Here is a 26856-nt window from a genome sequence, read left to right as displayed (position 1 = left end):
ATTGATTAGAAATCGGAAATTCTAGTGCCCTTTTCAATAGTCAAAAGCGATCAGAGAGCAATTAGTACCCATCCAATACTTTTCTCCGCAAATGCTTTGATAAAAATTTTAAGACAGCCTTTTTTTTAAACTGTTCAAACTCCAGGGTCAATACGAAACCACCAGCCCCGGGGCAAGTCCTGTAAGTTATACCCTATTTTCCAAACTTAAGGTACCTGACTTAAACTTAAGACTAAACTTAAACTAAACTTAAGATATTTTCGTCCAAAACTTAAGCTAGTTGACCCCGTGTGCTACATGGTCTGACCTCCTTTCTCCCTAAGGAAAACCTTATTAAACAACAAGCAAATTTCATAGCTTACAAGCTTACAACCTCTCTTCTTTTTTGACGCTTAAGACTGGCACTACAACTTTTAATATTTATTAAAAAAAAAGCCCACTCCCAACCTTCTAGGACCAAGGGTTTGACACGATCACCCCCCCCCCAGAAAACAGAAAATAAACATGCATATGTTATCATTCTTTTGGTAAAAAAGCAAAATTCCAGGCTTTTAAAGGTAGGAGCTTGAAACCTCTACAATGAGGTTATCTCATATACTGAAACTAATTGTGCAATTTTAATTGAGATGCCTGCAATTTTTGAGGATGTTTGACCCTTTTTCAAAAATCACAAAGATTATTCTTAGGTTTGTAGCTTGTTATGGGCAACATTAAATTTAATAAATTTTATGAATTTGGGATCAGGATAAAAGGCCAGTCTGGCCGAGTCGCTCCTCACCTACAACTTGTTACCATGACCTTTTTAATCTTAATAGATATATTAAGATTGCCTGCAATGTTGACTGCTGTACAACGCCACCACCCTGGATAGGGTACGCGTCCAACAATTCAGTTGGCTTGGCCACATCCAGTGCCCGTCCAATGACCAACTACCAAAAATTACCTTCAAAGATCATATCCACGGTTCTAGCCCTTTCGGTCATCCTCCGGGTGCTGGAAGGACAACTTCTCCGACTAAAACCTCCCTGGTCTTCTCAGAATGGCACAAAGCAGAGAGCAGTATAGGCGACACATACAGTTGCTTTTGAGGAGAGAGGCCCTGAGATGACCCCTAAGGCCGGATGGGACTTTAGGAGGAGAAGGAAAAGCAAAATAGGATCTTTAAAGAAGAAATTTTTCATTGCTGTGAGCCTCTTCAAATGAATTATCAAACTATGTTGCAACAAATCAAGAGGACTGCTGCTAATGAAAAAATACACTTAAAAAAGATAAAAATATTTCTGAGGGACCAAGGCCCCCTGTTCTCCATTTAAACACACCACCGCCTGCTCTGTTTGTAAGTTCTTATTTCCATTTTATGATTAAAATTGCATACCGATGGACTTTTAAAAAGCTACTTAGCACAACTAAATCAACACATCACAGTTAAAAATAAAGCTAAACATAGACAAGCCGGCGGCACACGTCACACCGATGGCACCAACGATATGCCATCTTACCGATGTTATTCATAAACACGCCGGTGCGTCTTTCTTCGGCACGGCGTGGAGCAAGTATGCATCTTTCAAAAATTCATTGCTATTTCACAGGATATTTTAGAAAACCACATGAAAAATTATGTCTCAATTATATCCTATAATTAATTAAAACTTTTAAATCCTCTCACTAGCCTAGTGTTCACATTTGCTGGGATGTGCGGAAAAGCGCAATGCGAACAATGAATGTTTTGTAGAAACGAAAGATAAAATCACGTGAAATTCGCAGGTAAGATGTAAGAAAAATTGTTGTTACCTTCACGGCATCTGATAAAAGGCAACATTTAATTCACTTGATGTAAGAATATTAATATGTTTAAAAAAAAAGAAAGAATCAAAAATACTTCTTCTAAAAATGTGTTATCTTCCTGGTAAGTCGGCTCATTTAAAGCCTTTTAGGTTGAAGAACAAAAATTTTAGTTCAAACGCTGCATTTGTATTTTAGGAAGAAATTCTAAGACTAAAGGGAATGTCGGATCTGATAACCTTACTAACATTGGATATCCCAGACGGGAGAAAAAGCTTAGCTGAAAGCCATGTGAACCTTGAAGCTGTTGCACAGTACTGTGAAGGAAACTATCTGCAGGTTTGTAGAAAGTTTGGTAAACCTTTACTTTTGGCTATCTTGGAAAAGGGTTAGGTTAGAAAAAATGAAACTTTCAGGGATGAGTCTACAGTCTTAAGTATGCTCCAGGAAGGTATTTTGAAGTACCTATCTCTCTCTTGATGGTCCTGACCTTTGATTACCTAAACAAATTCATGTGCTATAAAAGGGAAACCTTGCAAAATAGCCTAGATCTTCTGCTTAAATAAAGTAGGCTACAAAAAAATTGTTTTCAGCTTCCCATCTTTGCTTAATCCCAATTCATAAGGTTTTAAACATATGCAAATACATTTCCTAAATTTTGAAAAAAACTTTGATATGGCTTAAAATTCTACTCAAATAACCGGAATTGCATTTTCAGAGCTAAAGCCAGAGAAAAAGAAACTGAAAATTAAGGTAAAATGCTGTTTTTTCAAAATTTATATAGGTATAGACCTATCATGTAGACAAATTTCAGGACCCTCTAGAGAGAGAAGGAGTAGAGGTAGGCTACTTCAAAATACTTTTCTGGGACTTACTTTAGCCTATAGATCCATCCCTGAAAGTTTCATTTTCCTGGTAAAATTTATAGTTCATATTATTGACTCACAACTAAAGTGAACATAGGCCTACCACTCAATGCCATTTTATGTTCTTTACAAATATAATAATCACTTCTGTCAAAATCCAAATTTAAGCATGTTTTGATGTAACCTAACTATAAATAGGGTCAATATTCCTATTGCCTGAACAATTGTTTAGGATCATGAAACTATTGTTAATAGATGCATTTTGACTTTTGGAACATCTTTTCTCTCTTGCAAAACGACTGCAAACTCACTGTTATGGAGTTATTCTGGCCCAAATATCCTGTATTTACACATATAAAATTGCAATTATTTCCAGTTTTGTTGATTGGATATTTGTAATTGTAAATCTGTAATAGTTTAGAAACAAAATTGGGCTATATATTTGCACATCAGGGGGGTGGAAGTAAAGCATAGCATATATTAAATATGTAAACTAACCATTGCTGTATTTAATATAGCCTATGCTATGCTTTACCCCCCCCCCCCTAATGTGCAAATATATAATAACTCCTAATAAGTAAATTTGCAGTAAGCTTGGATGAAATTGAATATGTTACTCAATGTCTTTTTTACATTCTTTTGTAATCATTGTTTATATAAACAACAGAAACAAACAATAATCAATCTCTACTTGATAATCTGAACCATTTTGTTGATAATTTGGCTAAAATCCCAATAGCCTTCATTAGCCTACAAGTTGGTTGATGATGGTTGGTAGCCTACAATCAGTTGATGATGGTGATACAAACTCTATTGATGTGCTGTGACCTAGTTTAAATTTATCCAATATTTCCTATAGACGGAGTGTTTCTTTCCCAATGTGTTGGGAAAAAACACTTAACAAAATAATACCATTTTTGTCTTATTCTGTTTTTTATTAGACAATTACTTTATTTGTGATAAGTGCCATGTCACTGAATTAGTATTGATTATCTTGTTGTAATAAGTGTTGCCAATATTATGCCAAAATCGACAGTAAAAAGTGTTGGTGTGTCTGATGAATTGGGAAAAAGACCTGAAAAGCACATTTGAGAAAGCCCCTCCAAGTCAGACCACTGTATGAAATGCCTGACAGGCCTTGAAAAAAGTTCTAAATGTTTGCAGTGTGACTCATGCAGCAAATGGAGATGTGCTATTTGTTTAAATTTGAATGTTGAAGAATTTGCTGCATTGAGCTCGGCTACTATTAAGCTTTGAGTGCACATGGAACTGTTCTAAATGCCTTACAAGCCCACCAACTCATGCCTCCAGTGTAGCGGACATAATGTCTGCCATTTCAGCTGCCATGTTGCCATTCCAGACAACTATCACCCAGACACTAACTGAACTGATCAATAGTACCATGGTTACATTGAAAGCAGACTTCAAACTTTTAAACACTAAAGTGGTTACTATTGAGCAAAATCTCTCCACATAGTGTGATGAAAAGACTACTTGGTTGATTGCCCGAGAAGAAATCAAATCTGCTAATGTCTCAGCCCTGAGTGCATCCAATATTATACAAATAGTGTGAGCTGAAAATAATCATGATAGTCAAAAATTAAATATTATTGCACTTGGAATACCAGTGTCTGGTGACCTGTCTATTTTTATTCAAGATTATTTAGTACAGCAGTATTGCATCAATCCTGGCAAGCTAATTAATGTTAGACGTCTGCAATCTCATCCAAATTCTACCCCAAACCAACATCATCCACTGGTAATTTTTACTGTGTCCAATTTCAATGTTAAGAACAAAAAACCTTCAGAAATTGTTTGAACTCAGAGTGGACATCCAGTTTCAATCCAACCAATCCAGGGAGGACCACCTTAAACATAGAGAGCTTGTTCAGCAACTGAAAGAGAGAACAGCATCAGGTGAAAAAAATCTTGTAATCAGGAACTTAGAAATCATCATAAAAAACAACACATACCTGCTGCAGACTGCAGTTCCACAGTAGGGGATGATTTTGGACTAAGCTGTAATGTTTCTCATCTGGACAGACTATTGTCACCAGATGAGAGTGTAAATAGTTTGTTTGTTTCAATTGATGATGATGTTTCATGTATTAATGAGTTGTCCTCAGGTAGTTCCCATTTTTTCAGTGCTAATTCAACAGTTTCTTCAGGTGCTTTATCAACTGAGCCTCTTTCTGCTGGTGTATTTTTTGCTAATAAATCATCTCTGCACAGTGCAACCAAAAGTGCAACTCATCATGCAAATGATATTGGAAAATTAAGGATTCTTAGTGTGAACACTGATGGCCTCTTCAACAAGGTTCCAGAACTCCATCTCTGCCTAGCAAAAGAAACAGTTGATATTGCAGCCATATCTGAGATATGCCCCAAAAATGTGAAACAGCCTCTTACAGCCCAAGCACTTGAAATCAGTGGATACCAACTCATATCTAACATTGAGTCCAATGCCTGCAGGAGAGGTGTTGGAATATATGTAAAAAGCAGTTTCAAGGTAAGCACTTTGATTCCTTCTTCCCATTGCTGTGTTTGGGTTGAGAATGTCTGGGTTAGACTGCAGTTTGGTAATTCTACAATGGTTGTCAGAGTGGTTCATTGTAGTCCTAATACTTCCTCTTGCCTTGAATCAGAACAGTATCTTGCTAATATCATTTCTGATATTATCAAAGACTCTTGTAACCAACATGTGGTGATTCTTGGAGACTTCAATTTTCCTGATTATGATTGGGTTGATGGTTCTGGTTTTTCAGCCAAAGAACTGGAATCTCCATTTCTTACTTGTCTGTCTGAACATTTGCTGTTCCAAACTGTTGACCAACCGACACGGTATAGCAATGGTCAAGCATCCAACATACTGGACCTAGTTATTCTTAATAATCCAGATTTGTGGACTAAAAATGAATTTCTTGCCCCTAATGGTAACAGTGATCATGCTGCTATCCTCACAGAATTGCGCTTGTCTACTACTCAACCTCTTCCTAAACAACACAAAGTTATTGATTACAGGCACATCTCTGAGAGACTTGCTGACTTTGATTGGGATACCATATTCACTTCAGATATTGAAGAATCTTGGCAGAAATTCAAAGCTGTATTGCTAGTTTTTGAAAAAGCTCACACTAGAACATTTTGGAGGAGACAGGCAAAAACACTACCCTTCATGACTTGTCTAACTAGCAAACTACTGAATAGGAAGAATCGAACCTGGAAACACTTCAAAAAAAAGAAAACAGATGCAAACTATCAGAAGTATCAAAAGGCATGGAATGAGGCCACCAATTCCATCAAACAACTGAAGAAGAGACATGAAGAAAGGTTAGCTGAAAATATAAAAAATAATCCCAAGCTGTTTTGGCAGTATGCTTCTGTTAAATGTCGAAATAGGCACTCTGTCCCTGATTTGACTCATCATGGTCAGACAGTTTCAGACCCAGCTATTAAAGCCAAGATCCTAAATAACCAATTTGCATCAGCTTTTACATCAGAAACTGCTAGTAAGCTCCTGGCTCCCCCCTCATATATTGTTACTCAACCAATGCCACCTCTTGAGCTGACTGAGGAGTCTGTTATGAAACAGCTAACTTTGTTGGATGTAAATAAATCTGCAGGGCCAGATGGCCTCCACCCCTGTCTCTTGCATGAGTGCAGAACAGAAATAGTATACCCACTCTCAAAACTCATTAGACTATCTCTGGATAGCTCAAAGCTTCCTGCTGAGTGGAAAGTGGCATATATTACCCCCATTCACAAAAAGGGAAGGAAAGATTCTTTGGAAAATTACTGGCCTATTAGTATTACCTTTGTTGTTGTTAAGCTTCTTGAACATATTGTCAACAAAGCAGTTATTGAGCATCTTGATTGGAATCATCTTCTTAACAGCTCTCAACATGGTTTCCGATGCAACAGATCAGTTGACACTAATCTGCTTGAGTCATATGACTATATTACAAAACTGCTGGAGTTGGGAATCCCTGTTGACATGATCCTCCTTGATTTTTCAAAAGCATTTGACAAAGTTTGTCATAGGAGACTTGAGCTTAAGCTACAATCTATTGTTTTGGAGGAAAAAATTCTTAAATGGATTCTGGATTTCTTGAGGAATTGTGTTCAGCATGTAAGACTGTTTGATGCAGATTGCAATCTTATTCTATCCTCCTCTCAGAATGTTATCAGTGGGGTTCCACAGGGTAGTGTTCTTGGCCCCACCATGTTCAATATTTTCATAAATGATGATCCTCTGGCACTTAAAAGCAGGATGACGTTATATGCTGATGATTCCAAGGTAATTGGTCCAGCTAGCACTCTTGAAGATATTTCCCAACTTCAAAATGACCTTGATCTCCTTAGCGTGTGGGCGAAATCTTGGCTACTCACTTTCAATGTGTCAAAATGTCATGTTTTACACTTTGGGCACAAGAATATCAACACAATGTACTCTCTTTACGGTCAGCTCCTCTCTCCAGTATTGGAGGAATGTGACCTAGGAGTAATTGTTGACAATGATCTTAAATTTAGCACTCATGCAAAGAAGGCAGCAGCATCAGATAGCTCATCACTAGGGCTCATAAAAAGAACAATTTCCTCCTGTTCTCCTAAAATTCTGAGCCTTTTGTATAAAGGACTTGTTCGGCCGAGGCTTGAGACAGGCATGGTCCTTGCATCCCCCTTTTTAAAAAAAAGATGCTAAAATTCTTGAAGATGTCCAGAGAAGAGCTACTAAGATGGTGAGTGGACTGCATGAGCTCCCTTACCCTACAAGGCTCTGCAAGCTGAAACTCCCAACTCTGGTTTATAGAAGAAGACAGGGTGATGCCATTCTGGTTCATAAACTTATTAATACAAAGGCAGTTCCTGGTCTTCTTCCTCTGGCGTCTCAGGATTCTCGTACAAGGGGGCATAACTTGAAGTTATCCAGGCATTTCTCCTCAAAGTGGCAACGTGCCCATTTTCTTACCAACTGTGTTGCCAACCTCTGGAACAAATTACTGCCAGATACTGTTGCTGCCCAAACCACAGACAGCCTTAAGAACCATCTTGACAACAAATGGTCAAAACAAGAATCGAAGTATAACTGGGAAGCACTCGAATCGGAATCAGCAACATCAAACCACTAGTCAAGTGTATGTATTCAACTATGTGTTATGTGTTATCAACTCTGGAGTTTCTACAAGGAAAAACCCTTATATTGCTCCAAGCTGCAATTTAAGGTAATCAATCACTTATGGGGTAACTTACATTTTGAGCCCTAAAAGGGCTCAAAACAGTCCATAGGCTAGTAGGCTAGCCAAAATTTTAAAAATATTAGTCAAGAAACTAGATAGTAAGAAAAAAAAATGGTATAAGCCTAGGGTTAAAGTAGTACATAAGGAAACATGCTAAGAAAACAATTCTTACTTCATAATATGCAGAATAATCATAGTTAACATATTTTGCAGGGGGAGAATCTTTATCTTTGCTTCTATCACTGTTGTACAATTTTTTTAAACAAAATTCTGAAAAATAAAGATGGATTCAACTACATTTTCTTGTTTTCAAATAATCTATATATATAATTAACACTATCTGTGCCATCTAATAATTTTTCACAAAAACATATTAATAGACAAATACTGATAATTTAGGTTAGGTCAGTTGAGTGTTTATTTATAAACATTTTTCAAGACCAAGAGAATTGACACAAATATGGTAAATCACAGACTGGAACACCGGGACACAAATGACGACCGGGACACAGGGAATATAAATGACGACCGGGACACAGGGACATAACTACAAAGGGGACACCGGGGTGCACAGGGGGATATATAAATGACGATGGCGACTCAGGGAATGGTCGATTAGCAATCACCATCAACAAAGCTCAAGGGCAATCATTAGAATCATGAGGTATAGATCTGAATACGGATTGTTTTCCCATGGACCATTATATGTTGCATGTTCAAGAGTCGGTAAACCTGAAAATCTATTTATATGCACAGACAATGGGACAGCAAAGAATGTTGTATATTCGCAAGTTTTACGTAGTTAAAAACATATATATATATATATATATATATATATATATATATATATATATATATATATATATATATATATATATATATATATATATATATATATATATATATATATATATATATATATATATATATATATATATATATATATATATATATATATATATATATATATATATATATATATATATATCTATCTATATTCACAGGTGGGACATAGGGACACAACTACAATGGCGCGTAACGACTTACGCGCGCGGGGGGGCTTGGGGGGGGGCGCGAAGCGCCCCCACCAACTAGGTGTTGGGGTGGCGCGAAGCGCCACCCCAACAGCTAGTATATATATATATATATATATATATATATATATATATATATATATATATATATATATATATATATATATATATATATATATATTCTAGCCCTTGGTGGTTAGGCATGAGGATCCAAAACTGCACCCATTGTGAATGCTTTAAATGACTTCTCATAGCAATTCTGTATATTTTATACATTTCAATTCCTAATTTTTTGTGTCTCCTTGTCATATTTTCTGCAGTTAAAGATAATGTGGTGTATGCCTTAATACACACCACATGTGTCACAATTGGGGGTTGGGGTGATTTCTCATTGGAAAAGGGTTGATTTTGTTTTTGCATGGCTATATCTAAGACAAAATAGGCATGTTGAAAGAATACAGGATGAGAGATAGGTTTCTTTTGAAGGCTGCTTTTAAACAGACATGTGTATGAGAAGAATGGAGGTTACTTTCCTTGGTGTTAGTAATAAAATATTATTTTGAAAACAAATTTGCAGAAAATTTTTAAAAGAGCTCAAAACCCCTCAAAGTAATGTCAGTTTTGCTGTGACATCAGTTTTGAGGGGTTTCAGGCTGTATCTAAGAATTTCTGCTTTTTTCAAAATAACATTTTATTATCAAGACTAAGGAAAATAATAATTACAATTCCCGAATCACCTGCAAATGTCAGTTTTATTCACTTGGTAGTTCTTTTTAACAACAAATTTTAAACTTTTTGATGCTATGGAGTTGTGATTATTTAATTTTGAAAGAGCATAGACCCAAAAAAGGCATTAAGGGATATACACTAGATAGATGGATCCTAAATTGACATCTAAACTACTTTAAATCATTCTATTGAAATCAAGCCTATAAAGCCTTGAAAATTAAGCCTACTTCAAAAGCAACTTAATACTTGTATCATTCCTTAAGATGTACTAATAAATTTAAAACATTTTCAAAAACTTTACAAGAAGCAAGCCAGCTCAAGGCTCCATAGAAAAATCTTTTAAATTCATGTAGTTAGTCTATGGAACTTGATAGACCACAATACAGTTTCTTCTGCAGTACCGATTCATTCAAATATTCAGCTGACAAGGAATTGTGCAACAAACCCTGGCAATTAGTTTGGGACTCACTTGATCAGTTAACACACTATCTTCACTGACTGGCAACTACATGATCGTCCTATTCCTGGCAAAAGGAATTTAAGGTAACATAGATGCTAAGGCAGGGAAAGCTCCCCTATTATTGTAGACATTTTTAGTATGAAATAAAAATAGTGTATTTGAGCATTACAAGATTACTTATCCAACAAACCTGATTACCTATCCTTAGCGTTGCACAAGATGCAAATAATGTCAAAGATTAGTAAGATTGCTACTTGACATGGTCTGGATTAGTTTTTTGATAAGTTACACTGGCTAATCCTGGATTATGTAGGATAACTGAAGTCACATATAAGCAAAAAATACATTCTTTTCAAAAACAGAAAAAATATGGAGAATTGTATGCAAAGAGCAAAAAAAGACAGTAAATATTAAATGCATCACACCATCAAGGGTTTGTAAAAGAGCTACATTTACAGTGGAGTACATATAATTAATGTTATTTTTCACCTAGTTGGCTATAGTGTTTCAGTTGACTAGATGCAAGATAATTATTTGTTGTTATCTTTTATGGTTTACATCTTGTGAAGTTATTATTTAGCAGATAAGGGATATTTGAATACGCTCAAAGTTATATATTGCAAAAAAGCTATTAGTGGCTTGGGAGACTTCTCATGATAATTATGGTGCACATGGAAAATAACAATTTTTTTTTATTTGTTGCAATGATGTAGTAGATTCTTTTTGCAATAAACATCTATTTAAATCATTAACTGAATAATTTGCTCATACACATGAGCAAACAGGTCATATGTGTTCTAATAATGGATGGATAAACATACAGAAAAAATAGTTTTACTTCATCCTTTGGAACCCATTAGTCCTTTAGTTAGGGTTTTTTTTTATTTGGATAGTACTGTTTGCCCTTTTTACCATCAATCTTATATTTTCATGCCAATTAAGATCAGAAGAGATTGCTATGCTATACAGGGTAGTGCTGTTTTTGAGGAGGTTTTGGTCTATGGGTTGTTCAAATGCATGTTGGGTTTATATAAGAAATGGAAATTTCATTACTGAGCATTTATTTTCATTATCACTGTATTCAGCTTTGCTGCTTCAGAGGTAGCTAAGACATAATGTCACATGTTTATCTATGCCAGTAGAAGAGTGGGGTGGGAGAATCCCCAGGAGTAGCATTTTCCCAACAAATCCTCCCCTAAAAATATAAACACAACTTCTTAAAAATTATTTTGGCATTTCTGTCCCATCTTAAAAAAGAAAAAAAAATCTCAGGGATCATCTTTTTTCCAGGATGATGTTATTTTCTGGTTGCCTTTCAATACACTTTAGCTGAAGGTTTTATTTTTTAAAGCAAATGCAGGGGCATAATTTTGTAACAAGCTTGCAACTGTAACTTGAATCAAAAAGACAAGGTACTTTACATTTTTGGATTTATCAATTTTAGATTTATCCATTAACCAGAGAAGGATTGTGATATTGCTTAAACTTTTTCTCAGAAAATGATCATAATCTCCAGAAAAAAACTAAATTTAAAATTAAATTGATGAGCAGCTACCCTTAATAAGCAAACATTGAAATTCTGTTCAAACTAAAACTACCTTTCTTCTTTGGCAAAAAGCACTTGGACTTGCATCATTTGGGGTCCTTGTGGTTTCAAAGCTGGTTGACGCTCCTCAATGGCATTAATTTTTATTCTTCCAAGGGTGAAAAGAAAACTACTTTGGCTGTTTTGTAAGGGAAAAAGAAGGGAAGCATAGGATCCTGCTTCCTTTTTCCTGCAATTTAAGAGTAAATACTTGACAGATTCTCCTATAGCTCTTGTAGCAGGACCCTCCATTTCTTCTGCTTATCAACTGCTCTTCTTACCATTTTAAAGCGATCTTAAACAAAATGTTGAGACTTTGGAGGACATATTTCTTATTGGGTGGGAAGGTGTGCTTCTAGCACCAGCTTGATATTTTCCTGAAATCCCAATTTCTTGGTGGTTATTTTAAGCTTGGAAGAGATTGTTTTGTTTACTTTGGGCATTCAAGGAGGAGATGCTGAATATTCTTGACTGTTAATGTACATTGGTGACAAAGAGGTCTTAGGTATTTGTTCCTAATATTCAGAAATGCCAAGTTATCCCTGTGGTCTTTGAATATGAGTTTCACCTGTCTATAATGAAGTAGATTGCAATTTCTATGACTCAGTGTATTCCTAAGGGCAGTAGATACAGAATTTTGGCTGATTCCAGAAGACATATTAATTGCATGGCTTGCTGATTTGTCAAGCTCTTTATTAAAACGTATTCCCTGGTGGCTGGGGACATGTTAGAAAGCTAGTTCTGTCCCTACCTACTCAAATTGTGTCACTTTCATAATTTATTTATTCTCTAAGTCGTCTGTCTTCAAAACAGATGAGTTTGTTTAGTGTTTGTGGAGTCCAGTTACCCCTAAATGACAACAAGAATCCCAATATTGAACTCAAGTAATGGAATTGTGTTTTCAAAACCTAGAGTCAAAGAAAAAAAAAGGCTTGAACTAAAATTTTGGAAATCATTTTTCTCCAAGGTTAAAACTTCCAAGTCTTAGAAGTAGGGAAAGAGAGGAGATACACGCTTGAAAACACCTTCCTTGGGGCATGATTTAGGCTTACAATTTTTTCCTGAACTCTACTTCTTTCTAAGATAGTAACACGCCCATAACCTAGAATTTTAATGAACCTGGATGAGCGAACTTTGTGTTATGAATATAACTGTCACAAATATATGTACAGCACAAACAATGCCTAAAAAACCTAAGCTGCCAAATTGTAGTGAAATAACTGAAGAATCTTGCACAAAGTAAGTGTCAGTCTTGCATGTATTGGGTCAGCTCATTGTATCTAAAACTGCAATGGATTTGTAGAAATTTGCTTATTTCGGGTCTCAAGAGCTGTCATAGAATGCTTATAAATGCATAATTGGATCTTGGTACAAACCCCATTTTGTTTTTCAGAGCCCGTTGGAATATGTTTTAGTGAACAGCAGGAGTTGGTTGATTTGTTTTTTCCTGAGATTTTGGGTACTGGTTTGCAAAGGGTGATGTAATGAGTCTCCAAAGAAAGGCTTAGCAGCAGAATAGAAATGACAAGGTTGAGATTGTGCATACTACATACAGCTGATGTAAATTATCCTTAGATACAGTATATTTATAACAGACTGGACACCCCTGAGATTGTTGTTTGTTGTTTCTGCTTCAGCCTACTATTGCTAATTACCTGTTTCAGATTAAACCCTAGAATTTCAAGAAACTAAATTATTTACAAAAGAAGATTTATCCAGTTCAATTAGTAAGTGAGGCTAAGCCATTACCATCTCCGCGAGTGTTTCCAGAGAAGGTGAAGCATATGCAAACAGATAGTTATTCAATATTTTGATTAGTGGCATATCAGGTTTCATGTTTTCTGCAGCTAGGTACTATGGATCATATTATAAAGAAACACACATTTTGGCTCCAAATTTTTGTTTTGTGTTGGGTGAGTGATCCAGAATATTATAAGAAAGTCAAATAGATGTGCTGCAATGAAAAATTGGATAAATAGAAGACTTATACAGACTCATAGATTGTTTTGACCTTAATTTATCTGAGTTTTGTTTTTACCTTTTCTGTTTTAAGAACCATTGATGTTTGGTAAGTGATAGCTGAATATTAGGAGCCATACCAAGTCCCTAATAATTATTATGTATCTTACCAACTGCCTAAATTAAACTGTGATTTAGAGATAATGTAAAATTTTGAGTGGGCATAGGTTCAGTCATCAATAATGGAAATAAGAAAGAATGGGAGAGGGGGTGGCAAAATTCTTCTTCTTTGTATGTGTGTCATTGCAAGGAATATTTATTCTTCAAGATGTTCTAAAGGATATTGCATGAACATATGGGGCTGCAACTGTGTCTCATGTGTGTTTTCAACCTCCCTTTTAAAAAAAACTACCAAATAACCCTTCCTATAAGGCACCTATGCGTACCTATGATTTATAAATAGATTCTTTGTTTACATTGTGTATGCATATGATTTATTTATACTGTATTATGTTTACAATTTTTAAGTGTCTTTCTTTTAAGGCTGAGGACAAGAAAGCTGCATTTGAAGAAACAAAGAACTATGCCACTCAATCTCTTGCCAGTGTTGCTTATCAAATAAACACATTGGCTTACAATTTTCTCAACATGCTGGATGAACAATCAGCTAGAATGAATGAAATGGAGAGTCAGATCAATCATATTAACCAGGTTCTTACTCCTTTCTCTTTTTATCTATAGTTTGCGCCAGTTGGTAATCTTCTTTGCTATATCTGTATCAGCTGTTGATTCTTTTAACATAAAGTAACTCTTGATAGCTCATGAAATGGGCATCTTTGGTAAATACAAGTCCCAAAGCAGAAAAATAATATTTTTAAGGCTATTTAAAAAAAAATACAACAGTCAAAGAATTAGCATCTAAGTAATTCCCATACTGTCAGAACTAGTTCAGCTAATCAGAGCATTCTAGTTAATTGTGTTAAATCTCTCTCAACCAGAGGAAGGGGTGCCCCTTCTTTCTAAGATGTTTCAGAAAATAAAACATTCAGCTGGAAAAGCTGAAAAATAGTGGCGTAAAAATAAACTTTTTCTAATTTTTAGCACCCCTCTCTATATCACTGGAAAAATGCTCACACTATAGATAACTATATTCTCCTTCTTCAGGAGGTGGTGGACGTGTCCTTCTGAGATTAATTTAAGGGAGCTGAGAAAATTAAAAAATAGCATCACATTCAAGTGGCCAAAACAATCCTGGACATTAGATCATATTCAAAGCAATATCTGTTGTTTAGATACACAATGACCAAAACTTTGTGGTGTTTCAAACTCCCTTTTTCAACAGCTCTGTAATAACAAACACTTTTTATTTGCTTTTTCTGCCTCTTTTTTCAAAATACAATCCATTCCAGTTTTACTAAATTCAGCCAAGGTCACTTGTGGTTGGAATTTTCTCAACTTGGGCTCTGAATTATGTGAATGCTGTAAGATGTGTTTTTTTGTCATAATCCTTAGGAAGTCAAGGTCCCCGTTTATAAATCCACCTTTCCAAATTTTTCTTCATGGACACCTAACTATATACTGGCTAGGGTGAAATACATCTTTTTTTATTTATTGATGGTTCATTTGGTTGTATTTCTTAGTAGAAACATCCCACTTCCCTTAGAAAAGACAAAGACTATTGCCAAAAAAGCTGAAGTTTTCTTAGTAAGCAGTTTTTTTCTAGTGATGATTTGTAAAAAAAGAAACTTTGATATTCTTGCACAAGGCCTAAATAGCCCGTAGAGGTACTTCTGAATATCAGTTTGCACCTCTCTTATTAGGTTATTCTGCCTTATCTAAACACAAACAGGGTATCTCAAGAAAGTGGAGCCTTTAGGCAATGTCCTTGGAGTGAATCTATCTACTATAGTCACTTTCTTATGAATGCAGAAATTTATGTTTATTTTGTCTTCCTCAGTTAGTTGTTTTATAACCATGTATTAAGAAATGAAACAGGTTGAAACTTTAAAACTTAAGGAAAGATCATCCAAAGAATTGCATAAAATAAAAGTTTATGTTAATAAATGAGTCAATAGATGGATACCCTCAAATTATTTGAATAAAATATTGCGTTTTCTTGAAATGTACAAGTTTATAATGCATTTATATTTGTTAGCAGGGGAGGGGGCAGAGTAAGAGGAGTTTCCCTCTAAGATAATTTGAAAAATAATGGTCTGAAATGTTGATGATTGAAAATTGGTTCTGTATCAAAAGAGAAATTTGAACCTTTGAAAAATCATATTCCTTATATCATATTAAATGAAAAAAACAAGTTTTTTAACTGAATTTAAGGAGCGACATTAAAACTCAAAACGAACAGAAATTACCCCGTGTATGAAAGGGGCCGTTCCCCCCGCAACGCCTCAACGCCCCACTCTTTACGCTAAAGTTTCCATTGTTTTAAGAATAGAGCTATGAGAAAGAATCTAACTTTAGCGTAAAGAGCAAGGCGTTGAGGAGGGAACAGCCACTTTCATACACGGAGTAATTTCTGTTCGTTTTGAGTTTTAATATCACTCCTTACTTTCAGTTAAAAAAACTCGTTTTTTAATTTAATTTCTGAATGTTTTTGAATTAATATATTTTTTGATTTTGGCTGTCTGCACATGAATAATTAAAACGAAATTTGTGTATTAGTTTTTTGGCTAAATGGCTTTCTCTTTTTTTGATTGAAGGATTTTGAGAAAAGAGGGGTGTGGGGGAGGAGGCCTAGTTGCCCTCCAATCTTTTGGTTACTTGAAAAGGCAACTAGAACTTTTAATTTTATACGAACGTTTTTATTAGTAGAAAATATGCGTAAATTACGAATTAACTTACGTAACGAACTTCTACATTTTCATATTTTTATTACGTATATGAAAGGGTTTGCCCCCTCGTTAATACCTCGCTCTTTACACTAAAGCTTAAATTTTGCCCCAATTCTTTAAGAATGACCCCTGAATAACAAAGGCCGTAGAATAAATAGTTGAAATTATAAAAAATACTTTAGTGTAAAGAGCGAGGTATTTAGGAGGAGATGAACCCCACACATGCGTAATAATTTATGTTCGTTTCAAATTTTAATGCGGCTCCTTACTTTCAGTTGAAAATACTTTTCCATACTTATTTTTTTAATCTTTTTGTTTTAAATAGTGCTAGAATATCCTGCGCTCCTTTCATGGAAATTATCTTCTCAATGAAAAATTCCTCCATGGAAAGATCCTCCCACGTAACCGCCTCCCCTCAACCCCCCTCCCAACCAAAAAAATCCCCCTGAAAACGTCTGTACACTTCCCAATAGCCATTACTATGCCTAAACACTGGTCAAATTTCGTAACTTGCAGCCCCTCCCCCTTGGACAGTAAGGGAGTAAGTCGTCCCCAAAGACATTGTTATTAGATTTTTTGACTATGCTGAACAAAATGGCTATCTCAAATTTTGATCCGTTGACTTTGGAAAAAAATAGAGCGTGGGGGCGGCATAGGTGCCCTCAATTTTTTCGGTCACTTAAAAAGGGCACTAGAACTTTCAATCTCCGTTAGAATGAGCCCTCTCGCGATATTCTAGCACCACTGGGTCGATACGATCACCCCTGGGGAAAAAAAGAAAACAAATAAACACGCACTCGTGATCAGTCTTCTGGCAGAAAATATGAAATTCCACGTTTTTGTAGATAAGAGTTTGAAACTTCTACATTAGGATTATCTGATACGCTGAATGCGATGGTGTGAGTTTCGTTAAGATTTTATGACTTTTAGTGGGTGTTTCCCCCTATTTTCCAAAATAAGGCAAATTTTCTCAGGCTCCTAACTTTTGATGGGTAAGACTAAATTTGATTAAACTTATATATTTAAAATCATCATAAAAATCCGATTCTTTTGATGTATCTATTAATATCAAAATTCCGTTTTTTAGAGTTCCGTTTACTATTGAGCCGGGTCGCTCCTTACTACAGTTCCTTACCACGAACTGTTTGATATTTATGGCCTTTTTGATAACACCCTTGTTGTACCCCATTTTGTAAAGCATTGTCCAGGGGTAGCTGGAATATTTCAGAAGTTTGGGAAAATCTTGTTGTGTTCTTTGACACTGTTATGTTTCTCAATTGTAGATGGTGATGATTCACAAGGAAAAAGTTGCGCGGAGAGAGATTGGGGTTTTGACAGCCAATAAGACATCAATAAGACAGTACAAGATATTGGCTCCTGCCCAACTTGAAAGGCCCATAAAGTATGTTCGACGCCCAGTTGACTTTTCACGTAAGTTGAAATGAAGTGGAAGACTATAAATTTTACCAATTTATAAACTATGTTTCCAATTATTTATTTATTCTATTCAAAATCAAAGAGTGTATAAAATAGCGTACACAAATGTAATTGCAAAAACACTTGAACAGATGCAACAAAGCAATAATCTAAAATAGGCTTAAAGACATAACTGAACAAAACATGTGGAAGGGCAACTCCGTCAAAAAAGGGCACCTAAAACATCACGGGTATAGATACCACGTAGCCATGTTATTGAACCAAATGCTTTTCTAATTTTCCTAAAATATCGCGAGTGTAGATACCACGTAGCCGTGCTATTGAACCAAATGCCTTTCTAATTTTCCTTGGATATTTAAGATTAGTATTGACATAGAGCTGAAGCCCAATAAGATAACACTAGTATCAGAAACTGGAAATGAAATACTCCTGTCGCAGTTTAGTTCAGCTCGGTTATTACTATTGATGGGAAAATATTGATATTTTTTAACACTAATAATAAGGCATCTGTTTTTAAACTTACTGGAAAGGAAATTCAAATTCTTAATTAGGTTAGGCTTGGAACAACTCACAACATTCCTAACACATCCACAAGAGAAAAGGGTTGCTGATAGAAATTGGGATTTAAATCCCACCCTTCCTAACTCCACAACTGATAGAAATTGGATTGGAAAAAGAATCAGAAGTAGGTGTGGTAATTTTTATTCCATGTCCTGAATACCAGGATCTAAGAACTCTAACAACACAAAGGGGAATCCTACTACTAATAAGAGCTGAAAGAGTGGAAGCATGCGAAATATCGTCAAATATCAATCAAGTACATATAAATCAGAGAGCCAGTTGACCTTGATTTATTAGTTGCTGCAGGGAATATTGCATGGGCATAGTCCCAGCCCATTCCATTTTAAAGTCTACTTGATTAAGACCAACATCCAACTATTCAAAAAGATCATTTATCCACATTTCAAAGAACTTAACATTTATAAAACTCTGTGATATCGGTCTATAAAAATCTTCGTTATCGGCCTAAAGGCATTCAATATATATTGAAGAGTTGGGGACTCATTCTCACTGGGGTTTTTAGAAAATTTAGTGGCGACTTTGCAGATAGAACAAATATAATTACGAGTTTTTTTCTTTTGAAATTAGAGATCCTTCTTTAAAGCATACTCTGAGAGACATAATAACTAGGGGGGGGGGGGCAGCTCCAATTTTTTTTTTCAATGCGAGCGCCAGAGTTCGTTGTCGCTTACACAAGGTTAATATTATCACTTGCTTGAAAATGGTTTGAATGCAATATAATTGCGTCCAAACAATAAATACATATCTGGATACATATCTAGAGATACATATCTAGAATCTAAGTTAGATCATGTTGATTTGGTAAAAATTTTAAATCTTGGTTAAATTCAAGTTCAATAAATTTGAAAAAACGTTGTACAAATTAGAGCCTTCAAGTTGGAAGACAGCTGTAACAATTTGACTCAGCAATAGCTGAGCACAGCCACGGTTTTCCAGACCATAAAATAACTTCAGGCTTGCAAGGTAAGCCTGGGGGGGGCTTTTGCACAGTTTGCCCTCAAAACCTCCAAAAGTTTATGGTTTTAACAGTAATTTCATCGTTTGCCTGCTCTTTGTTTTTTGTTTTTTTCTGGCTCCCTTCTTCGAAATTCTAGTCTTCAAGCGTTTGCTCTGATGAGCGTTGCCGCTTTCAAAATCCTTTAACCAATGATTCAAGACATTTTTATTGAGTTTTCTCTCGAAGGAGGGAGGAGAGGGAGTCAAGGCACAACAAGTGAATTTTCAGCCACAATTTTTTCTGTAGGTGCACTTTGTGTCACGTATCATGTCAGAAATCGTCCATTGTCTCTTCCCCCTGGCACTGTGTGTAGGTGTATATTATAGTAAGTTGTATATTCCCATGTAAAAACATAGGCTGTGTTACTTTATGTCTACAGATTCAACAATCTATATTTTTTTTATTATAATATTTATAATTTATAATAAGCTATTTTGATGGTTTTTTTTTTCAATTCTAAAAATGTCTAGTGATTTCAGTGCTTTCAAGTGGATTTCTTTGAGATTTAAAAATTTCGTCTTTTTTTCAATCACTTGTTTCTCTGATTTCAGAGCTAGACGATGTGGGTCATGGTGTACGTGTAGTCGAAGATATACCTCTTCAAATGCAACGACAGAGGCTATCAAGCCAAAGCAGTTTAAATATGTCAATTGGAGGACCAAGCCCCGTTCCCCCTGCACCAACATCTAAACCCCCTACTCCTCCGCAAGGACGAGTACCCGTTGGGACCCTTTCTCGAAGCGGACGAAGTGATTACAGGACTCCTCCTGCTGTTGCACCTCCCACTGTGCCGACTAATTATGCTCCGAACTATCCCATTGGGCATCCAAGAAGGACAAGTCAGCAATCTAGCCAATATGGATCTGTGGCTTATGGGACTTTGCCACACAGTTCCAGCAATGGTACTCAGCCAATACTACAGGTAGAGTACTTTTCTAAACCCGACAATAAGTAAATGGCTTTTTGAATGGTTTTTGAAAGGGCATCAAACATGGTCCCCAAGATTTTATTTATAAAACTTCTTTTGAGAGACACTTACCTAGTATTTCGGCAATCTTAATCTATTTCTGCCCTTTCTATTTCGCTGTCTCTTTCTCTCTTATCCCCCTCCCCCTCTCTCCCTCTCTCTTTTTTAATGCAGAAATATCAAGACGAAGCCTTGGTTGTAGAGCCAATGAGGGGTTTTCCTGAGGAAACAAATAATATTCGACACTGCGTAAGCCAACTCTTTGCTTAGCTCTTTTTTTTTATGCAAATCAAAGACTTTCTGTTGTTGAAGTTTAAATGTGCGTAGAGTTACATGTTGATACCTCTATAGGATGATAATATATAGAACGTTTTGAGATCAATTCAAAATTGTACTCTTTTATTCAGGGAGCCGATAACGAAAGTAATGGTAGCAATGATAAGAACAGTAGCAGTATTTTGTTGAAGAATTGAAGAAAAGACACTCATAAATTGCTTGGAATAGTGTTATTTGTTGCCAATCGTATTCTAATGTTTTCAATTTATATTTCCTTTAGTCCTTAGTTTTATAGATTACTAGCTTATGCGTCATGCATTGGTGCCATATGAAAACAGGAAATTCAAGGCAAATTCCCACCTACGGAAAACTCCCCATCGGTGGAAAATCTCCCTGCGTATTAATGACGGTCTTGTTTTTAACTTTAAAAATATTCAATCCCCCCCTCAGGTAGTGTCCCCCCATCTCTCCGGAATGCTCCTCACTGGAAAATTACCCTCCCACGCAAACAAAACGCGGTTCCGAAATGTGGGTTCTCTGAAAAGCGGAGGAGAATTTGTTAGATGTTTTCCAGAGGAACTGTCTAAGGATTCTTTTGGGTACCCATCTGACTGACCGCATTTCAAACAGTAAGCTGTAAAAAATAATGTGGTGCCATCCCTCTTTCTACGGCTATAATTAGAGAAAGGTTCAGATGACGACAAGTACACATTCTGCAAAAAAGGATTGACAGATTGCCAAAAATCGTCCTTTTCGGGAAACCAGCAATCTAGGGCCAGACGATAAGATGGTCGCCCTTGAACGGGTGGGAGAAGGTCGTAAGGATGGCTTTAAAAGAAACTGGAACTTCTTAGTAAGGTTTAAGAAGAGAGACTTTAAATAGATTTAGATAGAAGAGGAGTGTGCCTTGAAAGGTTAGGAAAAAAAAACAACAAAAAACAGTATGCCGACTATGCGTGACAGCATCATTAGTATTTGAGCATCTCAAGTTCTGGTAATAATGTCAGCATCTACCTAATATATGTTTTTTTTTTTTACGTAGTGCATGGGTTTGAACCAATTGAAGTCTGGCAGTCACTGATCATTTTTGAATATTCTTTTGAGACACCAACAAATGTGGTTGGGATTAATCTATATAATTTTCCTTTTTTTTTTGTCCTATCCACCGGTGAATGCCCAATATTGCGCGTCAGGATATAGATTATTTGCATTTTCTCATTTTGAATAGCAAAAACGAGTATTGAAATTAACGATAAAAAGTAGCAATGTTTGTGCGGTAGCTAAGACAAATGACTGTAATACTAAAATCACCTGAAGAAGTTGACGGGACTTAGACTCCTGAATTGCAATACTAAAAGTCATATTCATTGGGCTTGCTCCCCTGCGCTCTTACCATCTACACCTTGTGGAGTTTAACTTTAATACTCTTTGATTAATTTAACAAAATGTTGTGAAAGTAAAACAAACGCTATTATTGTTTTAGGTACCACAAGTTGGCATGGTTCACCCTATTCAACTAGATGACTCGCGTGCATCGTCTGACACTTCTAGCGTAAGCCGGGAAGTTTATGCTCGTGGGAGTCAGGTTTCAAGACAGCAGTCAACTATTTCAACTAGTTCACTTCGTAAGCTTTTTATTAAGACTTGTGTTTCGTTTTGATTATGGTTCATACATTCTATGGTTTCTCTAAATTTTCTGCAGTTCTTGCTTATCGTAATTTTGGACGTACAGATCATTTCTATTTTGCAGCATAGGAATAAGTTTTATTATCCCAATATTTGAGAGAATCCACGGATACACAAAGTTGGTTTTTTTATAGCTTTCTATTGAAACTTTTCATGATGAACTACAGGAAAAAAGATCCCCTTTCCAATAGAAACCCAAGGTCGGGGAACATAATTTGAAACTAACATTCATAAAAAGAAATCTCTTGATTACAGAAAAGTGGTGGAAACATCCATAAAATTTAACATTGTCTTGGTGAAAATATCACAGTTAGATTCAACGTGTCTGAGAACGAGAAACCAGAGGGTTCAAACACATAAAAAAAAAGAAAGAAAAAAAAAACGGAATTTTGTATCTTTTCTGAGAAGAGTTGCGTTTTTTTTTCAGCGACGATCGTATTCAATCAATGTTCAAAGATAGTGGAAGGCTCACTCGGACGGTGACTTAGAGTTAAGATGATCTGTCTAAGTAACAGAAAAATCTCCACCACAGCAAAATGCAGATTTCCGCCAGTTTTTACTAGAAAACAACAATTTTGGCTAGAAAACAACAATTTTGTCCCAAAGGAGTTAAAAGTGCTATCGAGAAAAAGAAGATCCTGAGGTCACCATTCAGTTAAGAACATTCAAAAAGCTATCTCTGCTCTCTCTTGAGTCACGGGGCAGCCATACTGCCACTTGGTGGTGTATCCATTTTAAGTAAATGAACTGTCAGAAAAAACAGGAAAGTCATTCGAGATAACTTATTTAGCAATACTAATGGCTCTGTAATATTACACTGTTGCACAACAGTTACTGGGAGGGGGCAGATACGTCTAATTTTAGACTCAATTTCTCATTTTCTATAATTGGACCTTCAGATCAATATGGATGAGGAATGGGAGCAAGGTACAGAGGGAGTCTACCAGAAAAGGTAGACGTTAGAGTAAAGAGCGAGGTTTTAATGGGACCCTTGTAATTGTAAAAACCAAATTTTATTTTGTAAATTTATTTTGTAGTACCTGGATGGTTCTTTATTTTCAGTGCATTGACACACAAAAGTTTAAGTTCACGCTTGCCCTGCATAAGCGCTAAGGGCAAGAGAGGGTAACGATAATGGCCATCATATTTCCATACCGTTATCCATAAACGTATTCTGTCTACTTTTTTCAAATTTTACAAATCAGCGAAAATAAACTTCAATCAAGTGCTATAAGTTGGAATAGAATTGAAAACCGTTTTCAAAACAACCTGTGGGGAAACGTTGGCTACTATGTCCAGTGGTCAAGTAATTATTCTATTATTTTCGGTTGCTAGGATAAAGAGTGAACAACTTAAAGTGTAATATGTTTTTGCCGAATACAGATAAAAAGAAAACATTGTACAACCGTATTAATTTCACCTAACTTCTAAATCTTTTTAATAAGAATAGGTAAGGAATTTGGTATAAGCCAGGAATCAATAATTGAGTACAAGGTGATAAAAACCTGATAATATAGGATCAAGACGTTTCAGGCTCAATTTTTTTACTCCACAGTGTCAAGGGGCTTTGCTTTCTAAGTCATAAAATTCATTAACAAAGTGCCACATATGATGCTCTTGTTGAACGAATGAAACCGTTCTTCAAGTAAGGAAGTAGTGATATAAGTTCACTGTATTACTTTTTGCTGATAGATTTTCAATTTGGATTTTTTCGTCTCAACCCTTTTGCAACTTCTTTTTATTTTCAGCAAGTTCATTACTAGAAAGAGCTCCTCTTCTTTGAAATTTATCTTAAACTTCAAAATTCAAAAATGCTTCTCATGCCAAATCCAACGAATGTCTAGCCACGAAAAACTTCACTTTCTTATATTAATGCTTCAGTTTGTACATATCTGTCTGAAGAATCTGTACATATATGTTTGTTAAGAAACTCCTCTTACTTCATTTTATGTGCAAGCATTTGTATTTTACCTCTTGTGCATAGTATGACGTTAACCCAATCTCTTGGTATTTAGATAAGATTGTCAGACGTTTACTTTTCCTGTTCAATTTGGGAAAGCCTACTGTCGCATTCTGAGTGAGCATGACCTGGCTATAGTAATCTCTGGCAAATATGCCTCAGTGTGGTGGTAACTAAGTGATATGTATAGTAAGAAAAAAAAAATCAAAACTAACATTTCTGTTTTGTGAGCCATATGTGTTAAAGTAAAGTGTAACGTCTTCTATAGAATCAGCAAGACTAAAGAGGTTAAAGATGAATCATGGTGTCATCTCACTAGCCTGGTCGTCCTTCATTTCTTCAGACTAGAGATAGTGATAGGACCTACCTTTTTTTTTTTTTGACAAAATAACATGCACTGTGAGATTGTTGGTCCAAAGATTGTGTGCTAGTTTGCATTGCTGCAAATCAAAGCACTAAACCTCTTGTTACCCTTTATTAATTGTTTGCTGGTGCTATATCTACCCTTATTGAATGGTAGGTTTAGTGAAAGCTGATCATATCGGTGAATTTTCTGTCCTGGCTGCTTCTACAGCCTTATCAGCACTGGCATATTTTTCCTTAAGAATAAACAGTTTGCGTGTGCCTCAACAGTCCTTTGATGATACAGCAAAACCAAGGTTAAAATCATCATGAAAAAATTAACCTTTATGCAGCAAGGCACGCCCTTCCTGTTTACCTTCCCCAGATTTCTCCAGGTACCCATTTAGAGATAGGTCGACACTGGCAAAGCTTACAGAGTCATGCCACTGACCCCCGTCCCAAGCTGAACAATTGGGTACACTGGGATTCGAACCCACGTCCTCTCAGACAAAGGATCCTGAATCCAGCGCACTAATCCACCCGGCCAGGACGGCTTTAATCTCTAGAACGGGATGGATTAGGGATAATGCTGAATTTAATGTTAAAAATGAACAGAATTTTATTATGATATAAGTGATCCGTCGGGTATGAATAATCATTAGATTCAATAATACAATAATCATTAGATTCAATAATACAATAATCATTGGATTCAATAATACTTAGCTCAGCCGTCCAAAGTTAAAATACATTGAATAGACTTGATACAGCTAGAAGCCTAAATTGATAGAAAATAACCATTTTAGCCCATTATATCAATGACATCTATCGTACGTGGCCAAAAAAAATCATTGTCAAATAGTGTCTGGTCATTATTTATGGATTTTGATTGGTATTACCTAACCCTAAAAGAGTTTTAGCAGGTGGTGGTAATTACGGGAAAAACTTTATTTCAAGCAAATGGTTACTGTTTTCCTTTCAAGACACTGCCAGCTTTTGTATTAAAGATTTGGTTTGGTAACTGAAAGCTGTCATAAGGAAGATGTGGGGAGGCGAAAAATGAAATATATGACAAATCTTTTTTTTGCACAATTGATCCTTGACGAAATCAGCTCCAAGGCCCCATTTCCTCGCCATTTTCAGAACTCTTAAACCTTCTTTAACTAGGAAACGATCGAATACCATATTGGAAGCGTATCTATAAATATGCCAACGAGATCGTGCCTAAATGAGCCAAAGGGTAGTCTGTGACCTAACTAAGCAACAAAGTAAATAAGAAGAAAGGTGAAGGTTCATTAAAGAAATTTCAGTAATTAACCTTTCAGATATAATATTTATCTTTGGTCCCATGGATTAATTGTTAAAATTATTTAAGTAGTGATGACGGTGAGGAAAAGAAGGTTTAATTACCAATAATTTACAGAGCTATGTTGAACTAGAATGTGATCACTTAAATACGAATGTTCTTTGTTTTCTAGCACCTCCGCCACCCGGTGGTCTGGGCACATTAGCTGTTGACGGCTATGGACAACGTCCTGGGGACTCATCCCCACCTCTTCCTCCTCCTCCTTCAGAAGAAGGTGTTAGTCAGTACTCAGCTAGCCGTGGCTCTATTCAACCTCAGTTTTCCCGCGAAACTCCGATTTATGGAAGACGTGTATTGCCTGCTGAAGAAAATCTCCCTGGCTGGGTGCCAAAAAATTACATTGAAAAGGTTGTTGCTGTTTATGACTATGTTGCTGATAAAGAAGATGAATTGAGTTTTCAAGAAAACTCCGTAATATATGTGTTGAAAAAGAATGATGACGGATGGTGGGAGGGCGTAATGGATGGCATAACAGGACTATTCCCTGGAAACTATGTTGAGCCATGCATGTGATTCCTTTTTTTTTCTTTTGTTGAATCGTTAATACCACGATGTTTCTTCGAATTTTTTAAGGGAAAGGTCCGCCCAGTTTCATTTCTGTAATTTTTGGGCTGTTTTTAAGTTATAAAGTTCTGGTACTGCGTACATTTTAAAAATTCATTCAGTTCTTTGCAACAGTATGTATGCATCTTAGTCTCTTCTCAGTATTAAATAAAAAAAAACAAGTTTTTTTAACTGAAAGTAA

The 26856-nt window shown here is 35.9% G+C and overlaps 1 protein-coding gene across 1 annotated transcript; it reads left to right on the top strand.

Moving 5' to 3' along the window:
• Positions 1-1963: 1963 nt before the first annotated feature.
• LOC136032178 (abl interactor 2-like) lies at positions 1964-26856 on the top strand. The gene is made up of 6 exons (XM_065712369.1): positions 1964-2121; positions 14196-14363; positions 17782-17929; positions 20066-20436; positions 22241-22382; positions 26224-26856. The coding sequence occupies exons 1-6, from the start codon at positions 2005-2007 to the stop codon at positions 26622-26624; spliced, it is 1347 nt and encodes a 448-aa protein (XP_065568441.1). The 5' UTR covers positions 1964-2004; the 3' UTR covers positions 26625-26856.

Source organism: Artemia franciscana, chromosome 10, assembly GCF_032884065.1.
Source record: "Artemia franciscana chromosome 10, ASM3288406v1, whole genome shotgun sequence".
NCBI classification, from domain to species: domain Eukaryota; kingdom Metazoa; phylum Arthropoda; class Branchiopoda; order Anostraca; family Artemiidae; genus Artemia; species Artemia franciscana.
Note: the sequence above shows the minus strand (reverse complement) of the source record. Positions and strands in the feature narration are given on the sequence as shown.

Excerpts from the sequence above, each read along its gene's own strand:
- LOC136032178 (XM_065712369.1), top strand. The coding sequence starts at position 2,005 with ATGTCGGATCTGATAACCTTACTAACATTGGATATCCCAGACGGGAGA. Across the intron at positions 2,122-14,195 it reads GTGAAGGAAACTATCTGCAG|GCTGAGGACAAGAAAGCTGC; the intron begins GTTTGTAGAAAG and ends CTTTCTTTTAAG. Across the intron at positions 22,383-26,223 it reads TATTTCAACTAGTTCACTTC|CACCTCCGCCACCCGGTGGT; the intron begins GTAAGCTTTTTA and ends TTTGTTTTCTAG.